Genomic DNA, 27,670 nt, shown 5'->3' on the forward strand with positions numbered 1-27,670 from the left:
ATCGCATGAAAGTTAACTACGATTTATATGGCATCGAAAGAGTGACGGTACAGTTTCCCAGTATTGTCACTCCATCGATAACTTATTAATCGTAGTTAACCTTTCACGTGCTCGAATAAGTAAACTTAGGCAGATAATCTCGCACTTAGTACTCTGCGTACTAACATTTCATTGGATTTGACTACTATCATAGTCAAATCCAATGAAATGTTAGTTTACCAGAAATCTGGCAATGATCGTTGATTCGGCTGCTACGTGACTCGCGTGTGCGAATGAACCCTCTGTAATGATTAAACGACTATTCCCTCAAGCGTATCAAATGTTCCGATTGCGGGCGAAAAGTTTAACAGTTTGTTTTAGCCCAAATTGTTTGTTGGTTTGTAATAACCCGGGCAGTACCGGGATCAATACCGCTCGACGTACTGGCGCCGGCGTGCAATCAACCTATGATTAATCCCGGAGTTATTAAACTAAGCATTGATTTCGGCACCGTTCACTTATATGGTCATTGCTTATTTGGAGCTCGTCCAGAGAAGTTCTACCGCCAAAAGGTGTAGAAAAAATGTCTCTTTTCCCGATGACCACATGTTTTACTGATTTTTTTAAAACTTTTCTGTGGTTTTTCGTTTCCTGTACGAATATTGTTTAAACAAGCAGACAAGTGAAATAAATTAATAGATATATTTCTTCTTCAGCAGTGCCAATATGAAACGCGACGCTTACGGAGATGATGGCCCAATGCATAAACGTCAGCGACAAACCGACGATGAAGTCACCTTCCTCATCCCGAGCAAGGTAAGAGTCCATTTTTTTTTTCAACTTTTCACCAGCGATAGAATACTAGCGTGATATGCGCAACATTGGAACTCGAGATATATTCCAGAGAGTTAGCTCAGGAACAATTCAATTGAGCTCCATCTACACCTTCCTACCATCGAAATATTTGGCATCGTAAGGATTAGCAGCGTTTGTTGATATATCGCAAACTGAATTACCTTCCGGCTTCCCCAGCTATTCCTTCAATTCAAGATTGAAGAGGTATCTTCTAGGCAAGCCAAGCGCGCTCTTTCTTTAGTTGCAACGTCACATACCTTGGGTATTATTGCAGGCAAGCGACATATAAAAACATATATTAGGCCCTAATTTATGATTTTCTTAGTTCAAAACTATCTAGAATGTTCTCGGTGCTGAATCCCCCCGATATAAATATTATGGAAACCTTAAAATAATGTCACCCATGATTTTTCTCCATAAGCGTTTATTTCCCAAAAGAGCGTATATTTTTATTTTTCTTTGCAAGTTGCAATCCCAATATTACTGGGAAGCTAACCGTGCATCCCCGGCTTCTCCCGCTGCGTACTTTCATACCCTTTTTATAAAGATCTGTTAGTGTAAAAGAATATCACGTATATGTATGGTAAAAAGGATCTCATTATTTACCAGGTGGCGGGATCAATTATTGGAAAAGGAGGATCCAATATATCAAAATTGAGGAATGAGGTCAGTATTTATAACGATTTAATCTTACAATACAAAAAAAAAGGTTTAAATTGGTAATAATTTTGTTTAGTTTCAATTCTAATATATAGGTATATACAAACATTTAAGTAACACAATAATAATTATTATATTTATCACGATTAGTTATCATGTGCCATTAAAATAATTTTATTTAATTTAGTTTTAAGCTACGTTACAGATTAGTACGTAGTAAGTAGATATTATTCATTTATTTTATTACTCAGCATTCGTTAAACCTAATCTAAATAGCATAACATTTTTTTCACTACAGGTACGAACCACTCTTACTAATAAAAAAGAAAGAACAGCTCCGTGCTTTTAATTGGGTAACGCGTTAACCGAACCCACTTTGCCTTGGCTTTGTTAATCTTTAATATCTGGTAATGTTATGAAGAGCGTAGGCTCGGTGGTCGAATGGACCACTGGGTGACGCGAGCGGCCAGTCCGTAGGCTAGACAATAACCCCCCGGCAGCCAGTTACAGGTTTTTTCTGCCCCCGAGACGCCTCTGTATCAGTAGCGCGTTGCACCGAGCGCCTTTGTACCGCCATTTTCTGTTACCATTTTCAACTGTGAGATATAATTCTATTTATAAAATAAATTTAGCTCAAAATTCAATATTAAAACTCGAACCCTAATTGACAATCACGAACACAACTACACTGGCATCAAAATCTTAACTGAGCAGCAAGTGCCTATTTGCGACGTAGATTTTAACGCATTGTGTGTGTTACGATTGGAACATAACAGAGACTACTGTGCTCTTTTCTTAGTTTGCCATTCGTAGTTCTACAGTGCAGTACTACTAAATTGTAACTTGAGATATACCATAAGATTGCCTTTCCACTGCATGTTTGAGCGTAACTAAGCTTTGAATATAATGCTATATCATTGGTGGGGTTTCAACTTATCCCTTCCTGCGCATCCCAATTTTATTAGTGGTGTACAATCTTACTTGGCTGTGCTGAAGTTGGCTCTCCGAGATGTTTTGGCATGTTCCATGTCTGATCTCTACATAAGTGTTGAATTCCTCAAAACTTAATCTGCGCAATCTCACTTGTAACTTATGTCTAGCCAATACTCCACTTATATCACAATGGACGCGCGCGCGTAGGTACTGAACGCTTATGTCAATGCGCATTTCGGACATGTCTGATGGAAAAGCAGTCTTAGACTGTTAGTGTTGAAAATGGTATCAGCTGTGGTACTTGTTGTACTTGGCCCGAGGCGCCCGGTGCGCCGCTACAACGACTCTTGGTTGCCGGTCCCGCCCCGCCGATGCCGCTGCCCCGCACCCGACGCCCCGCCACGCAGTACAAAGCCTCTATAACAGTCCCAGATTGCCCCGGCCCCGAACGGTAAACTATTGCCCACAATATCAACAGTAACAATTACAGCCCGACGCCTCAGTCTTGAGTCTCAGTCAACAGTCAGGTGGTAAAAGTTATACCGCACCGTCCTGATCGCGATAACGCTCAGTAAGGCAGCTTCCCGCAGTTTTCGAGACCTCGGTCTATATCCTCAATCCAAAAAAAATATACGATATTAGACGAGTTCTCCCGTAAGGTTCCAACACTAATTTTGCTGCCACTGGAAGCTATCATGTGCCGAAATAAAAGACCTCCCTGACCGTTGATTTGTTACACCGTTTTTTTTTTATATTGTGCTGTGATTTTAATTGCAATTTCCCCGCTTTTCGGTGTGAGGTAACGGTGTGTATGATTTCAGGGTACTGTCCATAACTGCGTCGGATATCGACACGATTATGGAGATCGTAAAGGACATCCTTCCAAATCTTGCTGATGTGAGTATGAGTCGAACTTTTTTTTACCCAAAAGTATTTAATAGTTTGTAAATCCAACGAAGATCGATCCCGGTTTGTAGATTTTTCACCGACTACTTGGGTTCAAGACAAGTGGAGTTAAAGAGTAGTATTTCTGATTATCTTATGTTCACGACCAACGAAAGACAATCGATGCAATGTGTTTTTCATTTTGCATAAACATTCGAACAATGCGAAGATACCGGATAGACATCGAATTGATAATTTAAACCTTTTCGGTAGTAGCTTTTAAATTATTTTTGTTCCTCTACAAGTTAGATCTTGACTGCAATCTCACCCGGTGGTAAGTGATAATGCAGTCTAAGATGGTACCGGGCTAAACTTTAAGAAGTTAGGGCCATACCCCTAACAGGTTTCGGTAACGCGACATCGCACCGGATACTAAATCGCTTAGCGACACGTCTTTGCCGGTAGGTTAGTAACTAGTCACGGTCAAAGCATCCCACCAGACCAAAAATACGGTTGACAAAGCAACATTGGATCTGGGACGTGCTGGGACTAAACTTTGCAACTTTCGCATGAGAAGGAGGTCTAGTTATTATTGATGAACCAAGCACTATCTGGACTATCCTACCTGATGACCTATAAACAGCGCAATACTTTGAAGTTCTACAAAGTGCTACCCTGAGTCCATCAACCTGATACGTAGGTGTTAAGCCTGTCATGTGCCAGGCAAGTGCCAGCAATGCTGCTAGGCTGGAGAATTAAGCATTGCGGTAGGAATGTCCGACTATATGATGCTGATGCTGATATTGACATTAAGCAATATTAAATTACCACCAGCACGGCTTATTTAACTATGGTACACAAAGAAGCGACGATAGCCCAGTAAGTAGCACTTCGAATTTACTTTCGGGGGGCCGAGTTCTAATCTCAGCACGTACCTTAAAATGTCACTTGATTCAACGGTTAACGGAAACATCGCGAGGAAACTTGCATACCGGAGAGTTCTCCATAATGTTATTAAAGGTGTGTGGAGTCCACCAATCCGCACAGTACCAGCGTAGTGGACTACGGCCTTAACCCCTTCTCATCGTGGAAGGAGATCCGTGCCTTGTAGTGGGTCGGTAATGGCTTGATATGATGACGATGATGACATAAAGAAGGGTAATTCTCCAGGGCGGTTCCAAAGGCAACAGCAACGAAGACCTAGACATCCGTCTATTGATACACCAGAGCAGAGCAGGTTGCGTCATCGGAAAAGCTGGTGCCAAGATCAAGGAGTTGAGAGAGGTAAGTCCTATTTACTAGTTTGAACTTATATTTTTTTCAAGCGTATGTTTTAAATGATCGAGTTGTACACCTAGAGTAGATGACGTCATAACAATATTGTTTCCATATTTAGAAGTGTGTCTAGCTCTCTTATAAATCATTCATCTCAGAGCTGAGGTGGACGAAAGTGGTGGCGGCAAAGGGCTACCATATTACGGGGACCCTTAGTTAACTCGACCGTCTTACATTTCTAGTACCCAAAACTTAGCTTGTATGATAGCTGATCCCGAAAGATAGGAGCCATTGGCATCAAAAAAAACGTGTGAGCCGTCACGGGACGTAAGTCGGTTAATAATGACTGTTTTATTACAAAATAAATATTCATTTTTATTGTTACATACGAAATACAGAAATTCAATCATATATCGTGGCGTTGCGTCGCCACGGCCTGCTTCGCCACGCCAAAAATCATGTTTAACCTCGCCTATAGATGTTTCACATCAAAAGCTCTTGATTAAGAACAAAATTTTTATTCTTCCTAAATTTTAAAAATTTGAAATAAAATCTTTTGCATGTGATTAAAGTTTTTGTCCTTCCAATCAATCAGTAGCCTAAATAAGTCCACTGCTGGACTAAAGGCCTCTCCGAATCGTTGGCCATTGCCCATTTTCATAAAGCTAGCCGACGAGTGGGCGATCCAAGTAGATGGTAGTATAAGGACCCACTAATGACACTGCTGAACGACCTCCGCTATATTTCTTAAGCCGCCTCGTACAAAACCGCGGTAAGAGGGGTGTCGACAACTGTATTCTTATCTGCCGTCACCATACGGCACTACCGTCGTCTTATTGCTCCGTCCAAGAACAAACTTCGAGGAGATCTGTACCTAAGTTTCGAATGCCTAAACGGATGTACCTAGGGTACAGCCCAGTTCAAGATCAACAGTCGTTTTCGACTATCGAAACACTTGAACATCAGAGTAAAATGGATCTTATTAAATTTGAAAAGCTCAAATTTGCCTACAGCTTTCAGCTATGGCTTTTGACAGGAAAATAAAAATCAGAATCAGAATAAATAGATACGTATTATGGATAGCTAACCTACAATAACCTTGATGAAGAGTTTTGAAGGTCCAAAAAGTATTTAAATACATGTGATTTGACGATATTTATTAACGTTGCCTGACGTATGTTTTGGGGAAGTACGTTCCACAGTTTGATTGCAGAGAGGAAAGAATATTTGAGGTTTTCTCAGATGCTCGTAAGGTGTAATTAAATGCAACAGCTGTTGCGTGTATGAGTCTCATCTGTCGAGGCGCGAGCAATAATGAAGAGATTTTTTTCCCCCGCGATGTTCGGGCGTCTGAGGATGAAGGGCAGATGTGAAAGCAGCTGCCGCCCGTATCCCGTCTTATCTCAATCCGACGGATGTTTTAGACAATTTACCTAGTTTTTTTATCGTGCCCTGTTGATTTTCGATGCTATTCGTAGGTGGGGACAGTTTTGCATCTGCTTCAATCTTTCCTCATAACTAGTTTTCACTGTACTTCGATATTATGTTATATTAATAACTAGCGACCCCTCCCGGCTTCGCACGGGTGGGTGCATTATGGTTAGTCTATATAGAATTCCGTTATTATTATTTATTTACATTAAAAATCTTTACATTTTTTGGTTTTTCTCGTCATAATATGCATGCATACTACAATTGCACACATGCAATAAATAAATAAATACATGCAACTAAATTCTCCTCTTGAATCATTCTATCTCTTTCTGAAAACTGTATTTAAATCGATTTCGCAGTTTAAAAGACCTCGGCTAAAATCAATAGCTCCGGCAATTAAGCTTTCACATTCATAATAAGATTATACGCTAAATACTTGAAACTTTAAGCTTACTTCATCAAATAAGAATGATTAATTCCATTAAAGATATTACCGTTAAATATAAACAAAAACTGTTATATCTGATGTAACATACAATGTCGACACGTTCACTTAATTAAGCTTAAAAGCCGTATAACTATTTGACATGTTTGTACGTAGGTAACAATGTGGAGGCAGGAAACAAATAACGTAAAAGCTTCTACCGATACTGGGAGTGCATCAGACCGATCAATTACAAAGAACTAACTATACTGCGGAACTCGGAAGTTTTAAAACGTCGTAACTTTGCAATCTCGCTAGCGCATTTTGTTTCATAATTTAAATTATTACTACCCTCGTTCCAGAAATGTGGATCATTGTTAAAAGACATTAAGGACACCTACCATCTACATTCTTATAACTTGTTAAGTCCTTAAGGAATAGAATATAATAGAAAAACTTTATTGCAACACAACACAATAGGAAAAATTCAAGAAAAACAGTAAAGTACTTAGTGCTACGGAAAGTGGATGGTGCATAAAGTATGTTACAAAAAAATAAAATAAACTTACATCCACATACATACTACATTTACATATTAACTTCAAAAAAGTGAACGGTACTTGTGTAGTTGCTGTGGAAATAAATCTGAAGTTATAATTTCAAAACAGCTATAGTAGTAGGTAATTTAATCTATAAATTCTCATGCCGAAGTTGAGCTGAGGATCACCAGAATTTCGGTTCAATCCATAATAGTTTTGACATGAAGTTCGGTAACTTCCATACTTTAACTTGAACCCTGCACGCCACTGTTACGAAACTACAAGAATGACTTTTTAAACAACCGAAACCGTTTTATTGTATGTATTTAAAAAATCTGAAGAATAGTTAGTATTTTTACTTTGTCAAACGTCTTACACCAAATTTTAATACTTCACTTTGATGGCTGCATAATAATGTTGATCGGTATATTATTATTGATCATCATCATCATATCAAACTATAACCGGTCTACTACTAGGGCACAGGTCTCCTCCCACAGACAGTGGCGTGCATAGCCCTTATGCAGGGGGTATGCAGATGATATAAAATGAATAAAATCTCTAGTACGACTTATAAAAAACTTAAGGACAGGCGTTTATTTTTGTTTTTCGAAAGACATGTGGCATTCAATTTAGGCGTTATTCTACTGAAATTTTTAAGTTGTGTATTCTTATACAAAAAAAAGATTTGGTGTAGTTTAAAAAAATTTAAAAAATCTCAATTAAACAGACATTATAAACTCGTACAAAAGTAATTATTTAAATCGGTTATCATTTGACGGCGTTATGGTGTAAAATCGTCAAACACTTTCGCCCCTCTCCCAAAAGAACTGAGCTTAATTTCGGGATAAAAATCATCCTATATTACTTCTAATACCTTCAGGAATATGTGTACAAACTTTCATGATGACCGGCTTAGTGGTTTTTGCGTGAAAACACACTTACATTCACATTTATAATATTATAACTCATACTGGAGATTTTCTTCATTTCATATCATCTGCATACCCTTTGCATATACCCTCTATGCACGCCACTGCCCACAGAGACGAGTTAAGTTCGTAGTCCACAACTCTGGCCCGGTGCAGATTGGTGGATCAAAGATTAAATAACTATAATTTTTTGTAGGTTTCCGGCTAAATACTTCCTGAATTTCGTGATGGTTGCGACACTGTAAAATAATTTTGGAAATAAGCTGTTGTAGAGTCACCACAAACAGACATACTTGGTGATTCCAAAATGCATGTAAAGTAGGCCAAGTGATATTTATTATAATGTTCGTTAAAGCTGTCTATAAAATCGATGCTATTGGCGGTGATCAGCTGTTGAGCTGATATTAGCATATAAAAAATCGTATAATATGCGGCCTCAAACTCGTTTAGTAACCATGTGATGCCCGATTTTAAATACGGCTTTGATGCATCTGGAGGTTTTTGCGTGTATACCTTAATACGTGTTCGCACAACTCGACATAGTTGTACGGATTAGTAAAAGATACCTATTGCCAAGGGTTTAAAATAATGATTTTTCCTCCATATATCTGTTTACAAAAAGCGAAAACTTTGTGTGGGAACGTTTTAACAAATAGATAACATTTGATTCTGAAGTGCTTTGTATACGTTTATAAGAATAAATAAATTCAGATTCCATATATAAAATCTTATTCTCAAAAACGTAACCTTTCATTTTGGCAAGAAAATGGTTATTAACAGGGTATAAAGAAAATGAATTTGTTTGCAAAGAGACACTTCAATAAAGCCAAAAAATTACGAAACTGTGAGGGAACTATTTCTCGCCTTCAAGGTTTGTTCGTCTAGGAATCCGTTCTTTTGGAAATCTAGATTTAAAAGTATCTATTGTTGTTATATGAAAACTCACGAAAACTATAATAAACGCTTTCGATATGCGCAAATTCATGCTACGGGTAAAAGTATGCGTACGAAAATTTACCTTACGTATTTTTTGTCCCCGATCAGCTGTTGCCTTATATGGGTCTTTGTTCATAATTTTCTGTAGCGAATTCCTTCGAGTCAATGGATTCTATAGTCTCTCTTCTACCTGTGAGGACAAACACGATATATTATTAGAAGACACATAGAAATCCCGTAAATAATAGAATAACGTCGATCGAAATTTTTGGTGCCGAGCTAACAATAGATCTATCATCAATTGTCAATTTTTATATACAAATTCCATTCAGCAAATAGAACAAAGTGATTCCATGTATACCTAAAGCCCTCGCATGTGGAAACCTACACGTCTAATTTACTCCTAATCATATAACACGGAAAGAGGGAGGCAATATTTCATTTTAGATTTTTTTTATCGATTGCCTGAATAAAAACTAACATTCATAAAATTTATATATTTTTTTCTCTACGTTTAAATTTGAACTAATGATACTTTACAAGATCAACATAGAATGACATCTTTTTAAGTAGTTGCTATACAAATTGGAAGTTCTTTTTTTGCAAAACCAAAATACTCTAATCTAAAAATAGGTGTAAATATACATCTTGTTAGCCTTACAAGTAGGTAAGTATGATAAATTGTTTTGCGCACCCCATTCCAAAGCTTACAATTCAACAATTTAATTTTTTAATTCAATTCAATTATTTACTTATTTATCAAATTACTTAACACTCCATTAAACCGTAACGTTAAGGGGCAGGAATTCATTTTTATTTGTAACATTTACAGAGTTGAGTGTTACTTCTGAAATTGTGAGTTTCTTGTGCATGTGTACCTTGTCTGAAAAAGTAAATTTTATCTCTCCTAGTATTGGTTCTCAAGAATCCTACTTAACTAATCGTTTCGATTGGACTTTCTGCAAAGAATTTATCAGTACCCCAGTTCTCCACCCCAGTGCCTCAGAGAGCATTTTAAACCGTCGCGTTTATCTCGATTATAATAAAAAGACAGAAAATCCTCATTTGATCGGCGTAGAAAGTCAAACTCATGAGATGGAGGTCTGTGCCCAGCAGAGTCTTACGTTAATGAGACCGGCCAACTTTGATCACGGTACTGTTTTGTTTGTGATTATTTATTGATGTATGCAGTGTAAGAGTGTAGTGTTATTAGTTTGTTCTCGTAAATGGACAGGCAGTGATCTCGAAGCTACCAATTTTTTTGATACCTTTACCAAAATAGAGCTAAAAGTTTTTATTAAAATTTTATGAATTCCACGATATACCGACATTTTTTACTAAATCTACAGAATCTTCATATTAATACATGGCAAGAATTCCCAAATTTAAATATCGTCTTTCGATACTACGGCAGCCAGGAGATAGCAGCAGACGCGCACAAATTACCAATGTTGGGTACATATCTCCAGATTTTAATACGCAGCAAGAAATGCTTTTGCATTTTGACTTTCGACCCAATTGCAAACGGGAGCTGAAAGGTGACGCATGTTCCTTACGTTACTTTGCCTAGCCACGGTACCTTGCTAGTGCCGCAGTGCACCTTACTTTGTCTAACGTCCCCACAACACCCTGGTTAGTGCCCTAGCTGAAGTGAAGCGCGGTTCAGCTCGCGACGCGGCGTCGCTGGCGGCGCGTGCGCGGGCGGCAGCTGTCGCGGCAGGTGGCCGTGCAGCCGCGCCGGAAGGCCGCACAAAAACACGCCTCGCACCTGGGCGACGCATACTACCTACCCGCGATACTTGCACAATGCTCCGCTTAGTACAAGATTTGCTCGGCCGCTATCGCGAGAGTCGTTTTCGAGTGTAAATAACTTGAGCATCGGAGTAAATTCATTTTATTTGTATAGTGTTTTTAAGCTCAAATTTGACTACAATTCTTTAGCTTGGGTTTTTAACACAACGAAAATCAGATGTGCAGGATTTGCGACCCTAAATTAAGTAACATTGGGTGACTTTTACTTTGAAGATACAGAGTTTTATTCTCGAAAACGAATCCTCGATTGCGAGCGAGCAAATCTTGTACTAAGGCTACTGACCTCGCTGAATACAAACGCTTGAACACATGCCGCATGCTCCGCGCCGCCGATCTTTCAATCGGGAGCAGGTACACGGCGCACTCGTTTCCTTTTCTGCCGACGCGTCCTGTAGTTGCTTTGTTCGCTCCTTACAAAACTCTAAAAAATTGTACGAAGGGTACAATGCGTTCGTACCCTATTATAACGCGTATGTACTAATGTTACTTTATTCCAACTAGTCGGCCTGGCTGGAAACAAACAAAAAACAAACCACAATTGGGTGTTAGATTGCACCGGTACATTTCAATATAAAAAAAAAAACCATTCTCAAAAGTACACATGCCTATTTAAAAATATTAAAACGAATAAACGCGGGACTGAAATAACAAAAGGCTCTGAAAGAGTTCGTCAAAAAATGAAAGAACAGCCTGAAATCGCAGTTATTTTTGTTACCAAGACCTAAGTATCTTACGACTTCTTAGTATTCCATATTTTGTTTTCCTAATGAATACGCTAAAATGCTTTGAAGCCGATCTCAATATAGCCCCACATTTGTAGTTTAAAAAATTTATTCCATGAATTCGGCTTAACTTTATCGTTAGCGCTGTTTTAGTAAATACTTACCGTGTCGCTATAAATTATCGATCAGTTTAAAGCGAGAAACGAGCACCCGGTAGGTGTGTACAAAAGGGTGCTCGAACACGCGTCTGTGGGGTTTCATCCATCCGTCCGTCTAAGCGCGCGCGTTAGGGTTACGCCGCACGTGACGCACGGAAGGTATTTTTTTTTAAACCACAGCACTTCCTCTATAGACCTATACATGTTATGTTTGTATGACATAATGGCTAGAATGATGAACAAATATGTAGAGTGTAGAGCACTCGTACACCGCTCGTTGCGTCCCTTGTTTCTGTTTACACTTTCAGCTCAACTGGCATCATTAAGACAAAAGGCACGATTTCAGCCTATTTGTTCGCGTTACCGAACGAACTACGAAGAAGTGCTTCAGAGAGGTTATGCTTTTATTTCCTCTAAATATGCGTCTGTATATATGTCGCTATAAATTTTTGAACTTTTCAATGTGTTTCAAAAAGTAAGTTTTTGCAGCCATAGTTTAGATCTAGCTTTTGTTTGAAGATTGTAATTATCGCTGTCATATTATGAATGTACGTGGCAGAAATACATGTTATGAATTCAACGGTTATTAAATGAAATACCGAATTATAACGTAAACCCCATTTGGTGCCATTACAATTGTAATAAAAGTCAGTGGTAAAGGTGTAATTTGAACCGGTCACATATGTCGTCGGCGTAATTACAGGCGATGTCGCGGTGACACTGGCAATTAGGAGCTCGGGCACGCGAGCCCGCTTCCGTTTCCGATCGCACTGCCTCTGTACGGCTTCCCTGCCACCGATGCTTAAACAATATCGACCCGCTTCCATAGCTCAATCACCCTCGAAGAAATCAAGCCTAATAGCTTCCGAAATAACACAATCATTTATACTTTAACTCGCAGAATTAAGAACATACAGAAAGCGTTTCCACTACTAATATTGAAGCATCAAAAACCACTCCAATTTAGAATGGTTTCTCTAACAAACTGTTAATATCACACCACTTAGCAGTTGACAGTAATTATTTTACCTCTAATGTTTTAAACGTTCACCATAAAATGGGAAAATGGGAAAAAGTTTGTGAGCTAGCAACATTCTCGAGACTCGAGAATGTTGCATACAATAATGGCTGAATGAGGATTTTGCATATTTTTAATTCAATGTTTTAACTGTGTGCTACGCTTTTCACATCATCTTAAAATTGGATGCTCTCCAAACTTGCGGAGTTATCTTATTAGGTAGCTTTTAAGTAAATTACAGAATGGGACAAATTTGAAAGGCTTAAGGTATTACCAAGTAATTCTTGCGGGCAGGATTTCCAAAAAAAAGTTAACAAATTGGATAGGAAACAGACAAGGTACTGCCATTTTACAAAACAGAATGGTGCATGGGCTGAATAGACATTATTAGAACATTATTGACTAACCGAAAGTACTGAGCATGTGTAATAAGAACGTTTCTATGGAACATATTTTGGGCTTACTTGAAACTTAAGAGAAATGGACCTTCTGCGTTTGGCCTTTTAGAACAGAGTGCTTCTAACTTCAAAAGCTATAATGAAGCTCTTACTGGGTATTTGAAGCAATTGTTTTAGTGAGTATATGGTCAGTACAAATCCTAAAGAACTGAAGTGTATCTGCCACGGCGGGATAGTCTAGACTCTAGATTCTAGATGTATACTTGATAGATATAACTAATAATTGACACTTGAGAGATAGATAGATAGATAGAAAGTCTTTATTGCACAAATTCAAAGCGAAAACAAGAAATAACAAAACAATAACAATATATATATATAAGATGCGCAAAGGCGGTCTTATCGCTTTAAGCGATCTCCTCCAGACAACCCTTGGTAGAGAATTAGGTTAGGGAAAACGGGACGGGAGAGACAGATATAACCAATAGCCTATATCAGTCTACTGCTGAACCAAGGGCGTTTTCCTAGGACCTCTCGTTATAGTTGCACAGAGGAGTTCTTCATTGTAGTCCTTTAGTCGCTACGTACGACACCAGCGGTTAGAGGACAACTGAATTATGATCTGCCGTCACCAAACGGCACAGATAAATAAATAAATAAACTAAGGCAATACACACATCGCCATCTAGCCCTAAAGTAAGCGTACTTTGTGTTATGGGTACTAAGATGACTGATGAATATTTTTATGAATAATATACATAAATACTTAGAATATACATAGATAGATAGATGATAGATAGAAATAAATTGTAATATATTGCGTGTCGAAGACAATGGAAACAATTAATGGACCGTCGAATGGTTCATCTCGGTTTTATCGCCAATAAAGTTTATGACGAATTGTGAGATTGTAGTTGCGGCACGGCGGCGCTGTAGCGCTGGCGTAGGCGTGGCGCGCGGGGTGGCGCAGCCCTACAAGTGCAGCCCGCGAGACCGGGGGAGGGAGGCAGGGGCGGGGGTCAGGTGTTCCACGCCATCGCCGGTGCTCAGACTTATTCCGAACACGACCGTCCACGGGGATGGTCGTTCGCTACCGACTATACTAAACGCTCCGCGATAACCTTTGCTTTGTCTTTACTTTTGCGCAAGTGTCTTTTCCACATTTGAGAAAAAATGAAAAGTGTCGTGTGTGGAAAAATTATGATAATGTATCGCCGATATATTGAAAGGTTAGTTGTGTTCTTTTATAAATTGAAAATTCATGGATTGAATACAGCAATTGTTACGTAACGTCCTTTTTCAACTGAAGTGCCGTGTTCGGTGTCAGTGTCCGCGCTGTTGTTTGTGCGTGTCTGGGCGGGCCACGTGCGCGGGTCGATCCGCCCGCGCGTGCGCTCTCGCCGCCCCCAATACGTCACCGCTCGACGAATACACAAAAGCCCTCATATGGCCGATTAATAATTATTTATGCATTAGCCGGCTACCCTTACGCTGTATGCGCGTTTCAATAGACAACTCTCACAAAAGCTTGATGATATCTTAGGGCTATGTTTCATATTTCTTCGATTAATCAATGACTCGAATCATTTATGACCTTAAAGAGAACACAACAATATCTAATATCACAGGATCGAATTGATTATTTCAATTTGTGTGTCTTTCCGGAACAAATTCCTTGTATAAAATGTCGAAAAGATATTATTTGCACTGATTATTTATATTTGTGCGCTAAACAATGGATTCGTTACAGTATTAAATAGGATACAATTATTGAAAATTACGTCAAGGGCGTATCAGGTCACGTATAATAAAAAGAAATCTTCATACTGTATGTAACTTAAATAATAAATGATATGTTATAAGAAGCAGTTCGTAGCCGGTTTCACTTACTTTTCTCTATTGTCTGTAGTTGGTCCCATCCCCTATATGCCGAAGCAAACACACAATGTTGGTCATTCTTTTGTACACATATATCTTGATCGAAAGAAAGGTTTAAAAGAAGGGCTGCCTTCCTCACAAGTCACAATGAATGTTCCATGTTGGGAAAAAAAACGTGTCCTTTTAGATCTGCCATTTAAATATCCTGATTTGTGTTCGACAAAGTTAGAATACACATAGTCATCACACATCTCATCGTCATCATATCAACCCATTACTGGCCCACTACAGGGTTTCCAGGGTTTCCTCCCACAATGAGAAGGGTTTAGGCCGTAGTCCACCACGCTGGCCCAGTGCAGATAGGTGGGTTTCACACGCCTTTGAAAAAAATTTATAGGTTTCCTCAAGATGTTTGCCTTCACCGTTGAAGCAAGTGATATTTTAATTAGTTAAAACGCACATAACTTTGAAAAGTTAGAGGTGCGTGCGTGAAGCCGATGGCCTAGCCACTGGGCAGTCACCGCTTCAATGGAATATCTGGCAGAGATGACGAAATTAAGGTTCCTGCTTAAACTGTTGCGGGACCCCAAAATAATTGTGATGAGAAATCATATTATCCCTACTTCCTACTAATATTATAAAATGTCAATGTAAGTTTCTTTGTTACGCTTTCACGCAAAAACTACTTAACCGATCTTCATGAAACTTTGTACACATATTCTTGGAAGTGTTAGAAGTAATATAGGATACTTTTTATCCCGACATTAAGCTCGGTTCCTTTGGGAGAGGGGATGAAAGTGTTTGACGATTTTACACCATAACTCCGACAAATTATAATCGATTTAAATAATTATTTTTGTACTATAAAGGTTATAATATGTGTTTAAACTTGCACAAACTTTGTGTAGATCTGAATGTGGTTGCAGATAGAGAACAGAACTCCTCAGCGTACAGCAGCAAACCCCTCGTTTAACGCTTAGCGATACTGAATACTCTAAATTTTTTTAGACTTACAACTAAATTGAATGCATGAAATCGAAAAACAAAATCAAACGCAGACGAAGTCGCGGGCAACAGCTAGTACAATATAAAAAAACCTATGACGTAATCTACTGAATTACGAACTTACACTTTAGTGAGCCGGTACTGGGTCGATGATGATAATGAGTGCACATGTAGCATGCTTAGCCTAATGATTATCAAATGTCATTTTCAAATAAAAGTTCGGAATCAGTTGGTGAAAAATTATACGAGTGGCATTACCTTCTTGATTTCCGAATAGGTTATGTTAAATTCCTTAGGTACAGTTTCGACACCTAGTTTTCCCCCTTAAAATTTTGCGCGAACCAAGTCTTCGAAACTTAATTGATATCCGGATTTGCTTTATTGTTTCGGACTGCAGCGAATTAAGCTTTGTCTTTAATGTTGTGTTCATTCTAATTTTTCGGTGTTTAAAAGCCTCGCGGTAATTACGTAACGTAACGTATTCAGCACGCAAAGAGCTAAGATCAATTTGACTGGGAATAGGTGGAAGATAACACAGGGTATGCTTTTCATATACCTCGGCTGAGCAGTGGTGTGCACAAGGTTTCTGACCAGGGTAGGCATAATTCGGAAACTTAGCAGAAAATGAAAAAAATCCTCGTCTGTCACGAGTAATATATTTTTTTAGGGTAGGCAGTGCTTCTGTGCTGCTGGATGTAACAAGGGCACGCCACTGCGGCTGAGTTACCTCTGATGCTTTTACGGGATCAAAAGTACCCTATGTACATCTTCAGAATGCAATATATGTATTGGTTAAATTTCAAGATCGGTGCAGTGATTGAGCCGAACAATAGGCAACCAAAGAAGAAACACTGTCGTATTTAGTATGGAGATTCAGAAAAGTGTATTATTCGATTGTATCGATTGTAAGAATAAATAAATAAATAAATAAATATATATACTACGACAATACACACATCGCCATCTATCCCCAAAGTAAGCGTAGCTTGTGTTATGGGTACCAAGGTAGCTGATGAATATTTTTTTAAATATGATACACATAAATACTTATAATATACAGATAAACACCCAGACACTAAAAACAATCATGTTCGTCACACAAACATTTTCCAGTTGTGGGAATCGAACCCACGGCCTACGACTCAGAAAGCAGGGTGCGCTGCCCACTGCGCCAGTCGGCCGTCAAATGTCCGTCAAATAAGATCCTATTCTTTATAATATCGGTGTTTAAGCGGTGATAGCGCATTTGGCAAGAGCTCGACTTCCCTTTCGGGGGGCCGAATTTTCGAATCCCACCACGCACCTCACCAAGTTATGTGCTTTTTAAGTAATTAAAATATCACTTGCTTTAACGGTGAAGGAAGACATCGTGAGGAAATCCGCGTGCCTGAGAGTTCTACATAATGTTCTCAAAGGTGTGTGGAATCCACCAATCCGCACTAGGCCAGCGTGTTGGACTACGGCCTTAACCCCTTCTCATTGTGGCAGGACACGCGTGCTGTGTAGTGTGCTGCAGTGAGTTGATGTGATGATGGTGATGATATCTTTCTTTAATGAGTATTTATGTATAGAAAACTGGCGCCCGGCTGAAGATCTTCTCGAACCCCGCCCCTCAGAGTATGGAGCGCGTGGTTCAGCTTGTAGGCAAGACGGAGTCCGTCGCGGCCGGCGTGCGCGAAGTTTTGAATCTCATACGTCAGGTAAAATATATCAACATTAATTTAAGCCTAATTTTATAGATTGTTAAATTAGCTATTTTGTTGCTTTGGACGTGAAAGAAGGACGATATTTGGTGTTAAAAATATAAATGTATCTGTGCAAACATAAAAGTAGCCTATGTCCTCCGTCCTTTCAACTAACTATATACTATTTAAAAATTCGAGTCTTATTGTTGTAGCTTTGTTAGGGCGTGAAGTAAGAACATAAAAATATACTTTCGCATATAAGATATAAAGAATAATTATGGAAAATTGTTTAGTTGGGTTAAGATTATTAGATTTTTTTCATAAGTCCATTTTGTCATAGATGGACCACTGAGAGTAGTCTCTTAATTTTTTTAATCCATTTTGTGTTGATTCTGACCACAGAGATAATAGTCTCTTCACACTTTTTTTTTGTTTCTTTGATATTAACAGTGGGTAATCGACCAAGTGGATCACCTAATGTTAAGTGATCACCGCCGCCTATTAACATCTGCAGCACCAGAGGAGCCACCAGGAGAGAAGCGTTGCCGGCTTTTAAGGAGTTTGTTTACAGATATATTCACCTGTGATTTCATAACGATGTTACCAAAAATAAGCCAATTTCAGTTAATGCGATGTACGCAATGAGTTCTTTTGGTAGCCTTGTTACACCCTTTTGCGCAGGCCAAGGTCGTAAAAAATGTCGTATTTTGGCCTAATATTTTGTCGCATGCTTTTAAACGTGTTTTCTTTTGATAGCAAACTGTTTGCGATCTAAAGAAACCACCCTTTGGCCCATTTGGTCTGAATTAATAATGTCCATGTTTCATATTCGCTAAACGCATAACCTATAAAACTTTTGTCACGTTTTTTTAAATATAATAACTTCTTGCTTCGTGTCGAATCATGATAGTGAACTTTTCAACTTTTCATTGTTCCCAAATACTGATTCTGTCGATTTATAAGTTTTGAGTCCAGTCGTTTAAGTCTAACGGTTACCTCTTGAGACTAGAACGAAATAGGTCATATCCCATACCCATATCTAGTATGTTTCTATGCAGCATAATATCTAAACGCTAAATTGCTTAGACTGTAAGATGGTAACTAGCATTGGCCGAAACTTCCCACGCGTTAAACAACATTCTGTCGATTTTATGTCTCGATCAACGCAAGCGAATTGACGAGTTTCAAAACGACAGGTGTTTGCGACAGCTGCCTTAAATTATTATAAGTTTATCCCCTTCGGAATTTCCGACTTCTTTTATGTATTTAAAAAACCCACATGCAAGTTTCTGTTTTGCGTCTTACTATTTTTAATGTTCGCTAGCAGATGGCAAGTTTACTCGGTTTTTTGTTGAAATGTTGTTTACCCTTGCAGAAAGTCTTTGCTCGCGACTTTGCGTGTACCTACTCTTTGTGATTAAACCGTGGGATTGTAACCGAACTTCGCTGTAGCTTAGTAACATTTGAATTCCTCTACCTGTTCCCACAGGAAAAAAAGTTATAGAATTCAATGTTGAGTAAAAAATAAACGGCTTCTTTTGACTTCGAACAGTTTTGTATTCCCGTTCAGCTGCATTTTTTCATTGTTGTGTTATAATTGAGTAATCTAAACGGTCCCGTTTTAAAAGAGAGTCCTTTCAAATAGGAACCACTTAGCCTCCGCTGTCCGTCTGTAAGCAGACTGTATCTCATGAACCGCAATACGAAGAGATTTGATAGTTTCAAAGAATGTGTATTTCTAATGTCGCAATAACATAAAATATATCAATAGCAAAACGTTCATTCGCACATGCCGGTTTTTTTTTTGTTATTTATGCACACTGTAATAGTTGAATGTTTTGGAAACAACAGATTGAATGATCAGAGGTACATTTCAGCAAATATCTATATTCGCTGGTCCTTTTCTAATTTTGCACATAAGGTACTTTTTTAACACTCAGACCACACCACCGGATAAACGATACACTAGTTGAGTTTATTTAAATATATTCATTATCATTATTGCAACCAAGGGAAATTCACTGCTGGACATAGGTATTTTGTATGGAAATCTAAATAACATGGTGTTGTGCAGCGATCGGGAAAATCCGTGGCATCTTCACACATTCCGTGCCTGAAGATTAAAGTTTTCGAACAATTCGTGTTGTCAGTGATGTTTGCTCCGTAACGTGGCCGCTGACGATGTCTCATAAGTATGCTCAGAGTCACTCAGCAGCCGTAGGAGAGAGCTAAGCTCGGAGTATCTCTACGTGAACCAATCAATAAGAAATCGCTATGAATCGATAAGGCCGCCAAATTGTATACGTTGTTTTGTTATAATTTTCTTTTTTATGTACTTTTTGTGGTGTGCAATAAAAGTATATTCATTAATTCGAGAATAAGGAGATACGTAGAAGAACCAGAGTTACCGATATAGCTCAACGAGTCGCGAAGCTGAAGTGGCAATGGGCTGAGCACATTGCTTGGAGATAAAAAAAAGAGAAAATATGCTGCAATTCCAATTAATTAATCCAAATAAAACATATTTCAGGTGCCGATCAAAGGTGCCATCCAGAGTTACGATCCGCACAATTACGACGACTACTACGCTGAGGAATACGGCGGCTTCGGTTGCGGTCAAGGCCCTCGCAGCGGACCCCGCGGGGGACCGCCCCGTGGACCCCCACGTGGGCCACCCCCCATGGGCCCCGGAGGAAGGCTCCCACCACCTCGCGGAGGTCCCCCTATGGGACGCAGTGGACCAGGTAATAATAGTACTGACGAATCTTTCTGCGATCCTACTGAAACCAAACAAGATAAATATACCTACATACTTTTTTAAACCCAGAATTCTAATAACGTAATATGTACTTCCTGGGTATCAGTTTTACTTTCAAATTTTTTTTTTTATTTTTTTAACTCCGAGCTGTAACAGAAAATGCACAATTTTTAGACCAACCCGAGATTCGATTCCAGGACCACATTTTAATACTATATTTATACAGTTCAACAAAAATAGGACCTCGATTTTTCACCAAATAAATACCTTAACATAATATAAACGTTATTTGACTCAGGGGGCCCTCCACCAAGAGCGTTCAACGATTTCTCCGGCCCAGGACCCCGCAATAACTTCAACGGCCCCCCGCGCGGGGGCTTTGGGGGCAACAACTTTGGGGGGGGCAATTTCGGCGGTGGCGGTGGTCGCAACTCCGGTGGCGGCAACTTCAACGGCAGTGGTGGCAACCAGCAGGAGACTACCACACAAGTCACCATTCCCAAAGACGTAAGTCATCATCATCATCGTCATAAGTTGGGTTAACGGGATAATGTTTTTGATTAGCAAATTTCGCAAACTTTGCCAACATCACAAAAAGACGGCTAAGAAGAAACCAACATCACAAAAAGACGACTCAGAAGAAGCTAACATCACAAAAGACGGCTAAGAAGAAGTCAACATTACAAAACGATTACTAAAAAGAATCCAACATCACAAAAAGACGGCTAAGAAGAAGTCAACATCGTATCTTACTTTGCACATCATTCTACTCGTACATCAGCATACTTTGCCGCAAAAGTAAAAGATGGTAATAACAAAAAAAAAACAGCTAAATGGCCTTTTTTTAACCAGGGCGCGTTTGGAACCCTCGTAGCTTAAGTTGTAAGTTTACCGTTATAGTTATCGCCATCATATATATTTTAAATGTTATATACGCTTCAAAAGTACCTAAGTGCCTATTGGAATAAAGAAATATTTGGCTTTGACTTTGAATGCTGCTAAGCGTCAGAAGTGAGCATGGTGGGTAGTACATCCCCGGAGGAGGTCCGTCACGTAACAAACAGCTCTACTGATGTGTGTTTACAATCAACTTTTTTTGTTACAGCTGGCGGGCGCGATAATCGGCAAGTCGGGCACGCGTATCCGCAAGATCCGCTCGGAGTCGGGCGCGGGCATTGAGATCGCGGAGCCTCTACCGGGAGCGAACGACCGTATCATCACCATCACCGGAACGCCTCAACGCATACAGAAGGCGCAATACCTTTTGCAACAGAGGTAATTATACGCTTTTTGTTCAAACTGAATGTTGCCCGCGTCCGGTTTTCTAACAAAACTTAACTTAACCTCTACTGTACAGCTACATTATACCCAATGAGATGTCGCATACACTGCCGTTGCGTTTGCGTGTCCTCATTTTTCCCATTGCACAATCAGCATGGTGGTTTTAAGCTCTATATCAGGCTTTGCCCGGAAACATCGCTTGGTATAACTTTCAGCGCTATTTATAACGATGCGATCGTCGATGCAACGTCCTACGCTGGGCGAAACTTCCAAATCATCATCATCATTTCAACGCACTACCGGCCCACTACGGGGCACGCGTCTCCTCTCACGGTGGAAAGACACCTTCGAGAACATTATGGAGAACTTTCCGGGGGCCAGTTTTTCTCACGATGTTCAACTACACAAAATTGCATAAATTATCAACGCAGATAGCTCTGAGAAGTTAAGAGTTGCCTGCCGGGGCTCGGACTCGATGTCCCCGAAAGCAAAGCCGAAGCCCTAACAACTAGGCTATATCACCGCTTCAACCTTTCAAATAACCCATAGCTTTTTAACTTCCAAAGGTGTAAGGACTGGGTGCACTACGAAAACCGACGCCACTTTTTGTCGATTGGCATCATGTTTAAATCAAGCATGCTGGCAACCGCCAAAACGTGGCGTCATGCCACAGTGTCGTGAAAACGCGATGCCGCTTCGACCCGCGTGGCGTTACTTTCCTTCCATAGCATAGAAAATTGATGTCCTTTTCTCTGACAAATTAGTGTAAAATTGAATTTATGTAATTTGTATTAAAGTTATTCGTCCACACTGTCAAAGCAAGCCATGTTGTAACATAGAATTAACAGGAATACAGAATTTGCAACTATAAAACTAGTTTAGTAAGGTCCATTTTGCTTTGACGTTACAGAGGTTACGTTACTCAAACACTACTTTACTATTGCCAGCTTACAAATCTATTAAGCGTAACTAGCTATTAGAATATAAATGTTTCCATATAAAATAACTTCCGAACTTAACTTAAAGAGATTATTACTTCAGGATTTGCAACCTTGAAGGGTTTATAAGGGTGTAAATTTGTAATAAATCTTAATATAGGCTTACGGAAGGTTCTGAATCTCAGTCAAGAGCTAGGCCATTATTTTTGTAATTTCACAAATTTTTGTCAGCATGTATATTTAATTAACAAAATAATTAACACCTATAATAATTATATAGGCGCCTGCGAATGCTTAATATAATTATACTGCTTTGATAATATGAATATTATTCAATTTATTGATTGTATTATGGCTGTATATGAATTGAAAACTAAGCTGATGAACTAGTTCGTCTTGTGGGTGATTCGGTTACCGACTAATGCGTGTCGTACGTAGTACGTACTCACGTATTAAAGTACGTATCCTTCACTGTTGAAGCAAGTGATATTATTATAATAGCTGGAAATGATAACATAACTTGAAAAGATAGAGGTGCGTGTTGGGATTCGAACTCGGCCCCCCGAAAGAGTAGCCAAAGTCCTAACCACTACGCCATCACCGAACCTTTTATTTTTACACGTAAATACATTATTTCCACTCGTGCATTAATGCGCCGAGAATTGATTAAGCTGTGGAAGAAGAAAAAAATATAGTGTCCCTGTGGAGAAAACTGTCTCCTGGCCATAAGTGCCTTGCTAGTGAGATTGTAGTCGAGAGCAAACTTTTAGTGGAATAGAGTAACCAAACCTTTTCTACATACAAAAGACTAATCTTAGACTTACGATATTAGCTTAGTTCACGATTTGCATACAACCAAAATATAACATATTGTCTATATATTTTATTATTGAGTATCAAAGCAGTCTGATATAATGTAATTATTTTATTAAATTCCATTGTCTATAATACAATCATGATCGCATCAATACTAACACAGCATTGTTTTGTAATAGAATGTTTGAAGAGTTCCCTGAATTGGCTCCAAATAAAAATAATCTTACGCATAAGTAGTATACAATTGTCTCTGACCAAGAGTCCGCAATAATCAATCCAAGGTAATAAAAATGTGTATATGATTTCAGTAGACTTGGGTATCTATTATTTCTAAAGTTGGTATTTCAATCATGTAGATCCAAATCCGTTATACATCTCCCTTGTTAATCAACATGGTGTAGCGTTGGAGTAGTTTACAGTGTTTTATTTCGTTCTGAAATTTGAGAGGATTTGATTTTGACAAAATACTGTGCTGCCACCGTAATGCTTATTTCTGCCGGCATTGCTGTTTTTTTTTTGTTATAATTGACGAACCAGATGACCCTGATGGTTTACTTATATTATTTATTTATTTATACACTTAATTTGTACACCACAAATAGGAAAAAAAGGGCAATGGACACAACAAAAACAAACTTAAAAAGTAGGATACAAATGGCGGCCTTATCGCTTAGTAGCGATCTCTTCCAGGCAGCAACCTTAGGATTAGGAAAACCAAGGGAAACCGTTTGGTGGGGTGTATTATTATTAGCTGTTACCCGCGACTTCGTCTGCGTTTGATTTTGTTTTTTGATGTGGCATTAAATTTAGTTGTAGATCTAAAAAACTTTAAAGTATTCAGTATCGCTAAGCTTTAAATGAGGGGTTTGCTGCTGTCCGCTGAGGAGTTCTATCCTCTATCTCCAAACACAGTTTGGGCAAAATTAAACACATATTATAACTTCTTTAGTACAAAAAATATTATTTAAATCGGTTGTAATTTGTCGGAGTTATGGTGTAAAATCGTCAAACACTCATCCCCTCTCCCAAAGGAACCGAACTTAATGTTGGATAAAAAGTATCCTATATTACTTCTAACACTTCCAAGAATGTGTACAAAGTTTCATGAGGATCGGTTTAGAAGTTTTTGCGTGAAAGCGTAACAAACAAACTTACATTGACATTTATAATATTAGTAGGGATACTTAAGAACAATTACACACTAATACTTATTAAGATTACGCACATAAAATACTAATAATAATAAATATAAACAACAAAGGTTTAGTGGTTTATAAAAGGTTTAGTGGAAGAACATCGCCTGTAAACAGAGCCCTGTGTCCATAAACCTGAGGCGTAGTTGTAAAGCCTCATACGCTCGTAAACACACTACAAACCCTTAACACGGGAATACAGCAAACACAGCATTGCAACAATTCTGCTCGGCAGCAGAAATAAGCAAGCTGTTAGTACTCCGCCGCACGAACGGTGCACTTGTACATTTAGCGGCACTTTGTAGGACGTGTTGAATGCCCTTCCAAATGTTGATCTGTTTACGGGCGAAGGCTTTCCACTTACCATAAGGTAGGGCTATCTGATGGGTCGGCAATTGTTACAATAAAAAAGTAAGATTCTGACGCTAAGCCAAGTTCTTTTAATAAGGATGTAATGGTTAAGGTAATTACGGAAACGTTCACAATCTTGACATATATATCTTTGTGTTCAAATTAACATCAGAAAACTTATTGAATGTATGTAATACCCGCAGATCACAATGTTAATATCTTTTGTATTTGCTGAGGGACTTTTCAAAGCAACTTTTTAACCTAACCTAACCAAGGTTAAAGGAAATGTCAAGAGAGTTTACGTTTTGGTATTCACCTTCACCAAAGATATATAGTTGAAACTCTCGGGAGACACTGTGTGTATTACACTCTATTTTGTGTTAATAAAACACTTCTTGTTCTTCATCTCTATATAATACATGTATTTAAAGTGATAGTTGGTAGAGACGTAAAATTAAATTAGCGCCAACCAGTGGCGTGCATACAGGGTAGGTATGCAAATGATATAAAATGAAGAAAAAATCCCCAGTACTAGTTATAAACACTCAAGGGTAGGCTTTTTATAACTTAAGTTTTTTATAACTCTTACTGGAGATTTTTTGTATTTTATATCATCTGCATACCCTGTGCATACCTCTATGCACGCCAATGGCGCCAACAAAGTTGAAGAAAATAAAAAAAACAATTCGAACCTTTGCGTACGATCATGCGTGTAAGTATAAAACTAACAAACACACTTCCGCAATTATAATATCAGTATTAAAACATATTATGTTAGAAGATTAACATTATGATAACACATCAGTATTTGTGCTAATACTTACTTATCAATTAAATCTTGCAAAACTGTAAGGGCGCGTGCACAATGGAGACAAATTGAGTCTTTAGTAAAAGTTGACATTTCTTTCATGATGATAAAGTGATATGTTTCACTCTATATTTCGCTCTCTCAGGGCTCTCTCACTTTGACAGAGTGGAGTGGTGGAGTCTAGAAATAGAACCAATCAGAGTCCTGATTGTGCTACGGTTATAATGAACTCGAACTGGTCTATTTTGAAACTTTAATAAACATTGCCTTTATCGCAGTTGTTTAGCTGAAGCTGAAGTTATGGAACACTCGCTCAAGTTGGTGTTTCAGCCAATAAATATATACGCAATAAAGTATTGGCCAATCAGGAACCATTATGACCGCCACATTGTTGTTGTCATTTTATTTCTATCTACTATCGATTATGAAATGATGATGTAATTTTATTGTTACTCGGTGTGTCCTCCGACTTATTTCCAAATTTGCCAAATCATACCGAATATTTTTTGTTTAGTTTTCAAACAATGAACAGACAAACACTCTGGTATATATTAATATTCGTATGGACGAAAGACTGCATTGACAAAATAACTTTATAGGTCCGTACTCGCTTGCGTACTCTTTGCTCAGCTTGTCTCCATTTCAATTGGCACGTCTTCTTACAAATGCAACATTTGTTTTTCAAAAATATAAAAATGTCCGAGCCATTTATACAGAATACAATATAATTAACATTTCTTCAACTTTGTGAGTAATTTATATTACTTATATAACATAATGTAGAGTAATCTTAAGTGTTTGTAACTAACTGTATCTAATATATGTGTGGTGATTAACAAATGTTTTAGGTGTTGCTTCCACTAACGGGCTCACTCGACTAAAGGACTCGGCGACCGCGCGTTGTTTGGAAGACTAGTGATTTTGTTGTTTGATTAACTATAACAAAGAATCACTAATCTGCCTACAAAGCGTCGGTGCACTCTTCATAGAAGACCATCCTCATCAAATGCAGCTTTCCTATCATACTGTATTTATTGAACTTCTTTTTTTCCTAACTATGTGTCTCTTTGAATAATACCTAAGCACATTCGATACTTAAAAACCCTACTGGGAGCTACGACCCGTGCGGTAAAAAATGCTGATATTTATTTATATGACATATATTTTGAGACTGACAAGTTTCATACTAAGAATCTCGTTTCTGTACTATTAAAAATTTAAAATAAAATTCACGCAAGCTGTGATTATACTTCTTCCGCTTTTCGATGGCAAGTATCCTATAAAATTTGCTACTGTAAATTTAAGACGTTTATGTGAACTTTTAAGTACACTTTAATTACAATTATTTCCCACTTCTGCGAAATCAAAAGTTCACCATAAAACGTAAAGAACGTAACTATTTACCACGCACGTCTGAAAAATCGTAGATTTATCGAGAGTTTGTCGTTTTATAACGGAAAGTATCTAATGTGCATAGGACCTAATAATTGAATTGTGTGAATAACATGTATCTAATAATAGTGTGTTTCTTGTTGTAATGATTTTCTATTATGTATTTGTTGACGTACTTTTTACATAACATAAAAAATAATGTCCTTTTTTCTTAATTTTTCAGTGTACACGAAAGCAACCCCAACCTCGGCCGCGGAAACTTTTGATGCAGAGCGTTAACACATAGGTTTAATTATTAATATAAGTATGTCATCACGATTCATACATGGCATAAACTATTTTCTAGAGGCTCATGTATGAACTTTGTACTTTACAATTTATTATATTCACCATTGATTTACGGGTTTTATTTTAACCGAGAATAAAAAAAAATTAATAAACTTAAGAGAAATGCATTTATGATTATACTGAAAAGTTAAACTAAGATTGTGTTTAATGGCGATGATTTAAATTTTAATTTACTGATTTGTACATCGATTGTATTTATAAACGATTAAAGAATAGAAATAAAAGGTTTATTTTGTGAATGCTTTGTTTTATTTGTT

General features: G+C 38.2%; 1 protein-coding gene across 2 annotated transcripts in view; it reads left to right on the forward strand.

Annotated features, from left to right (window-relative positions):
• Positions 1-27,652, forward strand: part of LOC120633203 (heterogeneous nuclear ribonucleoprotein K) — a 50,281-nt gene extending 22,629 nt beyond the window's left edge. The window contains exons 3-12 of one of the 2 annotated variants that reach the window (XM_039903349.1): positions 696-795; positions 1,444-1,500; positions 2,835-2,878; positions 3,249-3,324; positions 4,483-4,596; positions 17,415-17,543; positions 20,059-20,272; positions 20,585-20,793; positions 21,392-21,561; positions 27,289-27,652. In XM_039903349.1, coding sequence (XP_039759283.1) covers positions 706-795; positions 1,444-1,500; positions 2,835-2,878; positions 3,249-3,324; positions 4,483-4,596; positions 17,415-17,543; positions 20,059-20,272; positions 20,585-20,793; positions 21,392-21,561; positions 27,289-27,331 — 1,146 coding nt within the window. In that variant the 5' untranslated portion in view covers positions 696-705 and the 3' untranslated portion in view covers positions 27,332-27,652. The remainder of the gene's footprint in view (positions 1-695; positions 796-1,443; positions 1,501-2,834; positions 2,879-3,248; positions 3,325-4,482; positions 4,597-17,414; positions 17,544-20,058; positions 20,273-20,584; positions 20,794-21,391; positions 21,562-27,288) is intronic. The other variant, XM_039903350.1, reaches the window with a different exon arrangement.
• Positions 27,653-27,670: the final 18 nt, after the last annotated feature.

The sequence above is a fragment of the Pararge aegeria genome, chromosome 21, assembly GCF_905163445.1.
Source record: "Pararge aegeria chromosome 21, ilParAegt1.1, whole genome shotgun sequence".
NCBI classification, from domain to species: domain Eukaryota; kingdom Metazoa; phylum Arthropoda; class Insecta; order Lepidoptera; family Nymphalidae; genus Pararge; species Pararge aegeria.